The sequence below is a fragment of the Meriones unguiculatus genome, chromosome 2 (assembly GCF_030254825.1).
Source record: "Meriones unguiculatus strain TT.TT164.6M chromosome 2, Bangor_MerUng_6.1, whole genome shotgun sequence".
Taxonomy (NCBI): Eukaryota; Metazoa; Chordata; class Mammalia; order Rodentia; family Muridae; genus Meriones; species Meriones unguiculatus.
The window spans coordinates 28831477-28841618 of NC_083350.1; the positions used below are offsets into that span (position 1 = coordinate 28831477).

Here is a 10142-nt window from a genome sequence, read left to right on the forward strand (position 1 = left end):
TTTTAATTCATCTTATTATATTTTGTTTGTTGTGTTTGGTTGTTTTTTTTATTAGAAGACTTCTATTTTTCTATGACAGATAGAAAGGGAGTGGATCCTGAGCAGAGGGGAGGTAAAGAGGAACTGGAGGAGTAGAGGAAGGGGAAACTATGATCAAAATATGTTTTATAAGAAAGTAACCTATTTTTAATAAAACACAAAAAAGAATTAAGGAACATGAATCTTCAACGGTGAGGAAATAAGGTTGTAGTCAGAGGGAGTGAGAAGGGTTGTGTCTTGGGTGACACGAATATTGGCATCAACACAGGACCCCAGAAAGTGTGCTGTGTGACTTCAGTTCAGGCTACATTTGTGGAGTCAGAGATCATGAAAATTATCTTTCAAGGTTTCTGTTCCAGCCTAGCTAGTAAACTTTGTTTTGTGTTCTCTATCTTTTCCCAAGCCATTACTCAACCATGGATATTTGAGGACTGTGTGTCTTTTTCTGGCAAGAAATGAAGGGTTGATGGAATAAAAAACAACTGTTAGTTTTATTTCACTTTCCTCTTCTTGGAAATGCAGGAGACTCTAGAATGCAACTACCTCCATGCCCTCCCATGATTGGCCAACACAGGGGGTGGGGTGCAGAAGGCTATATAAGTCCTGCAGTGGATGCAGTAACCTGAATCACACCTTGGAGGGTGCTTTTCCCAGGTGAACTACAGTGTTTGAATACAGTGGACACAGGATTTTCTGGTAAGTGGTCAGGAGCATTCAGATCTAACTTCTAACCTTCACCAGCTCTTTTGTCTAAAGAGCTGATAGGTATCGAGGCATGTAGGAACATGCCCACACAGTGAGCATCCTGAGTTTGAAAACTACAGGGCTTTGATGGACAGGATGATCTTGTAGATGCTGTTTGCCAATCATTCAAGTTGAGGTTGACCTAAGGGAAATGATTTCAGTATTGTTTTTGATAAACACGCCCAGGTCATTTGCTTGTCCGTTACTCCTCTCCCTGAGATGGTTGTAGTGGATTTGTCAGGTGATGGGAAACCTCTGCAGTGTGTGAGGTTTGTTGTATCTCAGGCTCACCTTGCTTCCTGATTCCGGGTCAACTATGTAATTTCCAACATTCCCTATAGAGCTGGTCTGTGAAGAAGAGGTCTTTCTGCAGGCTGCTTCTGAGGGAGCTGACTGTGGAAATCTGTCTCAAGACTCGTGTTCACTGTGGTTTTCTTTATTATGAAGCAAGAGTGCTAACCATCTTCTGTGCATCTGTGAGGAACCTGAGCTATGTCAGGGTTGGTGGCAGCTGACATCTGGGCAGGCTTCCTTGTGTGATGCTGGTGTGTGGAAGCCTTCTCATCTTCTGTGTTCATATTCAGTGGGAAAACCTTGCAGACAGCTATTGCACTGGAGTCTGCATCACAAAACCAGGAGCTAGAACTGAAATAATGAGAGGGAAAACTGAAATGATGAGAACAGCTTCTGTGCTTTCAGGGACATTCTGTCTGTTTCCTGTGGGTGGCTGTTTCCTTTAACACTTTAACAGGAATCCAGGTATGGTGTCGTTCTTTTTTTTTAATTTTTTTATTTTTTCACCAGGCTTAGCTTCTCTTTTAGGACATTCTCTTTAACCACCCTTTCCAGGCATGTACCCGCAGTCAGATTGAACAAAGTTCTGAAGCTCTGGTTTCCTGTACTGGGGTTTCCATTTGTCCTGTAGATTGGACAGGAGCTCTCTGTGCAAGAGTATGTATGTGCTTGTGATCATACACATGCTATGATTCTGAGGAGCTCTGTGTTTTGCATTAGATTGTTTTTTGCTTTCTTGAGACTCTTGGCAGCCACTCACATGAATGTAGTAGGACTTCAGTTTCACACACACCAGTTTGAATTACAGAAATGACACAAATGTTCACAAGGAAGTCCAAGTGCATTCCTCATGTTCCGCATTCGTTCCCTGATGATAAACCACCATAGACCTGTGTGCTGGTGGTGAACAAGTGAGAAAGAAAAAGCATATTCTGCTACCTGAAGTTCATTATACTGTGGGAGGATGGCAGCAACCAATTAAATACACATTATGTAGCTGTAAGTGCTGTGGAGAAACAGAGACACAATGAAAGAATTGTGATTAATAGGGGCAGATACAATTTTATATCCCAATGCAGATATAAATGCTAAAGCCTCCCTAATTGAAGAAAAACCTAGAGAAAGGGGATTAAGTTAATAGCCAAGTGACTATTGGGGAAGAGCAACAAGGAAAGGAAGCAGCCACTAAGTACAAGGTAACAGGGTGGCTTCAATTCAGACACTAGAGGCTCCAGAACTATAATAATTAAATTCAAAGGTACATAACATGTAGCAGGTACACTTTATACCTAGTGAATATTTCTTGAGGGGGGAGAATGGGGAACCTTTTGGTTTCTCTCAGAATTGATTTGACATGATAGGACTTCAGTATCAACAGGATAACTCTGGCTGTTTGATCAACCATTGTTATAAGAATAGTCATAGGAAATAATGTCGATGACAACCAAAGCTGGAACTGAGGAAGTAGGGAAGAAGATAATGTACGAGGAACAATCAGTTGTGAATAGATTTGGAAACAGGGCTTAAGTTTCCAAACTGACTTGGTAGGGGTTAGACCAAGAGGAGGTTCATGGCAATAGCAGGGATTTTCTGTTTCCCGAACTGATGAAGAGGTCCATTGTGCTGCCTTGGGAGGTCTCATAGGCAGGTTTGTGGAGAATAAAGGGCCAAAATATGAGATCTGAGCTAATTACATATCCCACAATCAAATTCAGGTCCTTAGATCTGGAAGCAAGTGTATTTACCTGCAGGGCCAGCTTGCTGGACTTGATATTTATTCTTTTGTGACAGGGTCTTAAGTAGCCCAGGCTAACCTCTAACACACTGTGTTCCAAGGAAAACCTCAAAGTCCTGACCCTCTTACGTCTATGTCATGAGTGCCAGCATTATAGGGATCCAGGACAACATACACTTGATAAGATGCTGGGGATTGAACCCAAGGCCTTATTCATGCTGGGAAATCACCTTACCAACTGACCTTTATCTGTGGTCACAATTAGATTACTTTGATAAAATAAAAAGTAATATTTCCTATAAGCCCACACCTGTTTGTCTATATCCCCCATTTTTATTCATTATTAGCCAGATAGAGCCAAGTAATTGTGGTAATGATACTTGCTTTTTTGCCCAATGCTGGAATGCTAGTAAATTTAGGTATGCCCTGGTTACTCGCATGCCTCACTGGGTGCCTGTGCCCGTTGATGCCCCTCACGCTATGACTCTCTTCAGACAGAAAAGGGATCTTGGAACTACAGCCACCATTGTTACTACCATCTCATTGGCGGCTGTTGGAGCTACCACCGAGGCATTAGCCATGAGTCATACTGGGCAGACTGCTCAGACCCTGAATAATCATTTAGCCAATGTAGCTCATGCCTTAGTTGTACATAAAGGAATTAATGCTCAACTAAAAGGAAGCTTGATGGTGTTCAATCAGAGGATTGACCTCGTGCAGGAGCAAATTGATACCCTATGGCAAATCGCTCAACTTGGCTGTCAATGAAAATATGCTGGACTTTGAGTCACTAGCATATAACATGAGAATTTTTCCTGTGCTGCAAATCTGTCTAAACAATTGTCGAGCTATATTTTAGGTAATTGGACTGGAGAATTCGATACTACGATGGAGCAGCTGAGAGTGGCCATTGTCACAGTAAATTCTACCGGAGTGGACGCAGGACTAGCCACAGGATTATCAACATGGATTGCTGCAGCCATGAATCATCTGAAGGAATGGGTGGGCATGGGAGCGTTAGCAGGCCTTCTGGTGTTGGTCTCCTTGGTTTGCCTGTGGTATATATGCAAGATTAGAGTCCCACAACAGTGTGATGCAGCCATGATCATTCAGGCCTTTACAGCCATTGAAGCAGGTCATTCTCCCCAAGCATGGTTGGATACCACAAAAAGCTAAAATGTTACGCTCAGGATGCAAGGCTAAGCACTGCACTCAGGGTCAGCCGCTTTGGACCCAGAGAAGAGCATGTCTGATTGCATGCGGGTTGATGCCCCAGGTCCTGCCTCTGAGAAAAAGGTATCGGACGGGTCTGATGCTCTTTGGGTGGATGACACCTAAATGAACATCAGTACAAAGTCCCAATTTATTTCTAATATCAGAGATCAGACCTCTACTCTTGCCTGATGCGTCTAAAACAAAAAGGGGGAACTGTAGAGAGCTGCGGAATGCTATGCCTTAAAGATGGAGCTGGTTTCCGCACCTTCCCGATGGTGAGTGCTCTCTGTCACAAACAATTCCACATTTGGCTAAGGCTGAGGATCTAGCTTGCTTCCATGTATGTGGACCTATCTGCATTGCCCACGTAGCACGCCTGGGTTGGCTACCCAGAGGCTATTTAAGCTGTGGGCTGGCTTTCCCCAGGGTCCGAGGATTGTTCAAGGTTCCTGAATAAACTGCATTGAAAACACACACACACACACACACACACACACACACACACACACACAGGAAATAGGGGATATTTTTTCCCTTGGATCTTTCCAGAAAGATGGACTATAGCAACCACCTTCACTTGAAATTTATAGTTGTGTATATGGGAGAGAATAAACTTGTTATTTACAGGCAAAAAAAAAAGTTTAAAAGAAAATATTAAATCTCAATGGTGACTTGAAGATACTACAATACTGTATTGTATAAATGGATTTTAATGTGGACTTTAAGGGCAATTTTTTTTTATTATTGCAAGTTTATATTCTTCAAGGAGATAAGTTCAAATTCATGAAAAAGTCAAATAGAAAGTAAATGTAGGAAAATTAAGAGTTATTTCAATCAAATAAAATAGCTGGATTTATTGAAATCTTTTGAAAACAAAAATAAAACAAAGATTTATGTGATTATTAGAGATTTAGCATTGATTAAACACTGATGTCAGTTTTTATTCATTTTTACTAAGTTTTCAGTTTGAGAAACTAGCCGTCTGTTGACTAAGCTCCCAGTCATCTGAAGGCACACTCTGAAGGAAGTGTGCCCAGATGGAGGAGACATTGGATTTCATATAGAACACTCCAGTCAGGATAGAGGCAGCTCAGTTGCTCATGATTTTTTGAGTTGATGCTAGTCAAAGAACACATGAAGATTTTTAATATTGTTTTTCTTTACTTACGTTTTAATTTTTTCCTAATTAATGGCTTGATAGAATGTGAGTAGAAATTTGCTCTAGTTTCCTTTCTACTGCTGTGATAAACACAGTGGACAAAATATTTTTAAAGGGGAAACAGTTTGGAGGGTTTACACATTCTGATCTCATTCCATCACTGAGTGAAGTCAGGCAGAAACTCAAACAGGAGTAGAGGTAGGAACATTGGGAGAATACTGATTACTGGCTGACTCCTTATAGTTTAATCCAGCTTTCTTAAATTACCTAGGACCAAGGAAGACAATGCAGCCAGTCCTGATGAAACCTGATAGGCCAGGGTTGGAGGGAAGGGGAGGAGGACCTCCCCAATCAGTGCACTTGGGGAGGAACATGGGAGGAGATGAGGGAGGGAGGGTGGTATTGGAAGGGGATGAGGGAAGGGGCTACAGCTGGGATACAAAGCGAATAAAATGTAATTTATAAAAAAAATAAATTTAAAAAATAACCTAGGACCATCTACACAGCCGTGATACAACTCACAGTGGGCTGGGTCCTCAAACATCAATAGCAAATCAAGAAAATGTTCATAGACAGGTCCTCAGTCCAATCTGATGAAGATAATTCCTCAAGTGGGGTTTTCTCCTACAAAAGAACTCTAGTTTGTGTCTTGTAGAATATGTTTATTATATATGTATATAATATACAGGGGAAGTAGTCAATATCAGAGCATAACTAAGGCTACAGCATAGTGTGAGAACACAGTGCCAAGCACAAAGGCATCCTCAATCTTTTGCAACTCATTCTCTCTTCTTTCTTTCAGCATCCTTTTCTCAACACAGTCATGGGTCAGCTCTTCTCTGATACATCTGAAAATGATGACAAGACAGGTTTGGAGTCTAGTTTCAACAAATATTTTAAGAATATTAATACAGAAAGCAAAATCATTTCTCCTGAAACAATCAGTTTAATTGAGTTACAACTGAAAAAAGGTAACATTAACGGGGTATACTCTGTAATCACTGATGCATTAGAAAATATTGAGAGTGTCCCAATAAATGTTGCTGTGACAGGAGAGTCTGGAACAGGGAAGTCCAGCTTCATCAATGCCTTGAGAGGGGTTGGAGATGAGGAGAAAGGTGCAGCTGAAATTGGGGTGGTAGAGACAACCATGAAAAGAACTCCTTACAAACACCCCAAAATCAAAACTTTGAATTTATGGGACCTGCCTGGTATTGGAACTCTGAAATTTCCACCAGAAGTTTATCTGGAGAAAATGAAATTCAAAGAATATGACTTCTTCATTATTGTTTCTGCCAATCGTTTTACAAAACATGAATTAGACCTCATCAAAGCAATCAGAATGATGAAAAAGAACTACTACTTTGTGAGGACAAAGGTGGATATAGATTTAAGAAATGAAAAGAAATCCAAACCACGCACCTTTAACAGAGAAAAGACCCTGGAGCAGATCCGAAGCTCCTCTGTGAATAGCTTTAGTGATAATAACATGGATGTACCTCCAGTTTTCTTGATCTCTAACCATCATTTACATGACTATGATTTTCCAGCCCTGATCAACACCCTGATTAAGGATCTTCCTGCTCAAAAGCGCCATAATTTTATGCTTTCCTTGCCCAATATTTCAGAGGCAGCCATTGACGAAAAGCACAAGTCTATGCATCAGTTTATCTGGCTGGAAGCCATCAAAGCCGGAGTTTTGGCATCTATTCCTTTAGTAGGCATCTTCAGAGATAATGATGTGGAGAAACTGAAGAAGAATTTAAAACGCTATCGAGACCTCTTTGGAGTGGATGATGAATCCCTGGAATTCATGGCTAAGGATTTTCAAGTGCCTGTCGAAAATCTGAAAAAAATCATTAAATCTCCTTATTTGTTGCAAACTAAGAAAGATGAAACATTAGCAGAAAAGCTTTTGAAATATTTGGAGATATTTGCATCAGCTAATGGTGGGCTCCTGGCAACAGGTCTTTACTTTAGGAAAATCTTTTACTTGCAATTTCATTTCCTTGACACTGTGACTGAAGATGCCAAAGTTCTCCTTAGAGAGTCATTCAGAAGGGGATCAAACAAAAAACATGTTTACATCTACAACACTGGGCCCTCCTTTTTATTGCAGAGGGCAATAAAAAGTTCTAAGAAACCCTAATAAACTCACTGGATCATCAAACTGGATATGAGTGGAACACTTCTTTAGCTTGTCATCGCTGCTCTATCTGGTCTCTTCCCAGAAAAAGTCATATAATAAGAGGGACGTTTCAGCATAAGTAGCCATTTTCACAATACTGAGTTTGGTATCACAGTTCCTAAGAAAGAATTTGTACATTGTCTTAGTTTGTTTCTCTGCTCATGTGATTAAATACTAACCAAATACAACTCGGGAGAAGAAAGGATTGATTTGTCTGGCAGGTTACACTCCATCATCAAGGGAAGCCAAGGCAGGAACTAAAATAGACACTGTGAAGGAACACTGTTGACTGGTTTGTTCTTCATGGCAGCTTGTTCACCCTGCTTTCTCACTTAACTTAGGACCACCTTCCTAGGGATGGCACTCATGGCAGTGGGCTGGGTTGTTGACATATTTTTAAATCTATTTTATTTACACTTTTTTATCTTTCTTTCTTCTCTAATGCTTTCCAACATTATTGGGTATGAGAGAAAAAGGTTAGTGGGGAGAAGGGACAGAGTTCTCTGAGGCTACTTTCTGCTGGTTAGGGTTGTTGGGTTTATTGGGACAAGTCCAATCTTCATTTCAGGATATCTCCGACTTCTCATCAAACTGCGTCGACAGCAACCAGGAGCAACAGGGATGGACACAGGCAGCCTTCTTCTTTTTCAGAGCTCCCTACTCTCTCTGGACTCTGGCTTCCCTCTTAGAGTCTGCAGAATTAAACCGCAGCTGGCAAAGAGCTCTTCTCAGAGCCTGCATAAGGCAAATAATTTTCTGCTGGGGACAATCTGAATCAGTCCCATATCCTACATCTGGGATCAAACAAAAAACATGTTTACATCTACAACACTGGGCCCGCCTACATAAATTATCAATCTAGAAAATGCCCCACAGACAGTTGAACAGGCCAATCTGATGAAGGCAATTCTTCAATTGAAATTTCCTCTTGAAGTGAGATGATGTCGTTCTTGCTTCTGAGCACTCTGGTAACTCTTATTCTCAGGTTTGATTACAGTCATGTCAAAGTTTCGCTTGCCACAGACACCATCATACTTACTAGATTATTCCAGTTCCCCACATAACCACCACATTCTGTTCTTCCCATTTTCAAGCATTCTTCTAGTATTGAAAGTCCCAGAAAAACTAGGGAGGGTTTGCCCTTCATTTGTGTTTTTGCTTCATGTAAAGAACATGGATAGTACATTTCAGAAAAAAAAGAAAAAGGAAATCTTACATAATTTTTCTGGGAGTGGTATGAGTATGGATTTAAGGTGCAATGTAATTGAGCTTTTGGAGACGCAATACAAGTCAGGGCTGTTTGGAAAGGGTCCAGGTGTAATCTGACCCACAGGAAACCACAGAATCATTTCAGCTAGGGCAGATGTTTTTGGAGTTTCTGTGAAGTGATAGTTTTGGGCTTAGATCACAATTACACACACCACACACACACACACACACACACACACACACACACTCGACTGTGATTCAGACATATGTCTCAGTAGCTCATTTTCAGGAAAAGGGATGTGGCAATAACTTTGCCCCTAGAGAACATAGCACAGCACTGGTGTGGCTCTAACAGATAAGGGGTACTCCATAGCCTCAAGCTTTGTATAATAGGACTCTATTGCAAGATGAATCACATGTCCCAAACAATATAGGATTTTAGACCACCAGTGATGAGACATGATACAGTAGTGACTCTGGACTCTGGGATAAATTAGGCTTTTTAATAGCAGTTAAGGTAGAAGAAAATAAGCTGGAAATGGCAGGACATGGTTGGGCTTTAATTCATGAGGTCATGGGGCAAGGTTTAGATGCTAAAAATTTCTGCAGAAGAGGAAGGTAAGTGTTCTTTCCTTGGGGACTGGTTTTTGACCAAACCTTCAGTAAGACTGTTGACTCTTCTCCCCCAGCACCCTGCATGGCACCCTCCAATACTGTGAGTGCTATCCAGAAGACAGGGAGCTTTCTGGTCAGTACCAACATTTCTCTCTCTCCTGTGAACAAAGTGTGTGGCGTATTCAGTAACAGAATCTTACCACCAGGTCTGTTGGGAAATCAAGAACAATAAAAATAGCCTGTATTGTTTTGAGGTCTCTGGGCCATCCCGATTAACAACATCACAGGCATCACACACCTGGCACTGAGCTTTTGTTTGATAAGCTTTATCTTTTTGAATGAATATTACACCCTCACTCCTGTATCCAGTAAGTCCAGTTAAATTCCTTATGCACACATAAAATAGTAGGACTCAGTGCAGTGTTTTCAGACTCCCCATTTAATGATTTCTTCCACCACTCCTTCCTCCTCTGCTCTGCCCTCCCATCCTCCTCCCCACTTAATCTCCTCTCCATTATTCACCTCTTCCTCTTCATACCACATGTTCCACTAACCCCTGTGATACTAGGATTCTCTGGATGAACAAAATCAATGGAGTGAATATATGTATATCACATATAATAATATATTAAGACTGTTTACATGGAAATAGTATCAACAGCTGAATCCCAGCCGAGAGGTTGAGAATTCTCTAGTTGCTCAGTACTTGAGACAGGGTGGCTCAGCAGTTAGAGTAGTCCCACAATGGCTGTCTCTCACTAGGCAGGCCAACAACCACATAGTTGCTCAGACCACAAGGTACCAGGAGTCCCAACTGTCACAGAAAACTTGGAAGCTTCCTCTTAGAGAGTCACTGATCAGAAGACCAGGATGGATTACTAGAAATGCTTGTTCTGATATCAGTGGTGGAATCAACAGCATTGACAGGGTGAATCACCCCCACT

At 41.2% G+C, this 10142-nt stretch overlaps 1 protein-coding gene across 3 annotated transcripts; it reads left to right on the forward strand.

Annotated features, from left to right (window-relative positions):
- The first annotated feature begins 655 nt into the window (after positions 1 to 655).
- On the forward strand, positions 656 to 7356 carry LOC110563643 (interferon-inducible GTPase 1-like). Of its 3 annotated transcripts, XM_060377230.1 has the most exons (4): positions 677 to 735; positions 1483 to 1542; positions 3672 to 3814; positions 5989 to 7356. In XM_060377230.1, exons 3-4 carry the CDS (start codon positions 3701 to 3703, stop codon positions 7333 to 7335), a joined length of 1461 nt encoding a protein of 486 aa, XP_060233213.1. In that variant the 5' UTR covers positions 677 to 735; positions 1483 to 1542; positions 3672 to 3700; the 3' UTR covers positions 7336 to 7356. The 3 variants fall into 3 exon arrangements, with proteins under 3 accessions (XP_060233216.1, XP_060233213.1, XP_060233214.1); XM_060377233.1 differs by lacking the exons at positions 1483 to 1542; positions 3672 to 3814 and having other exon boundaries at positions 656 to 735; XM_060377231.1 differs by lacking the exons at positions 677 to 735; positions 1483 to 1542; positions 3672 to 3814 and adding an exon at positions 4186 to 4302.
- Positions 7357 to 10142: the final 2786 nt, after the last annotated feature.

Excerpts from the sequence above, each read along its gene's own strand:
- LOC110563643 (XM_060377230.1), top strand. The coding sequence starts at position 3,701 with ATGGAGCAGCTGAGAGTGGCCATTGTCACAGTAAATTCTACCGGAGTG. Across the intron at positions 3,815-5,988 it reads TGAATCATCTGAAGGAATGG|CATCCTTTTCTCAACACAGT; the intron begins GTGGGCATGGGA and ends TCTTTCTTTCAG.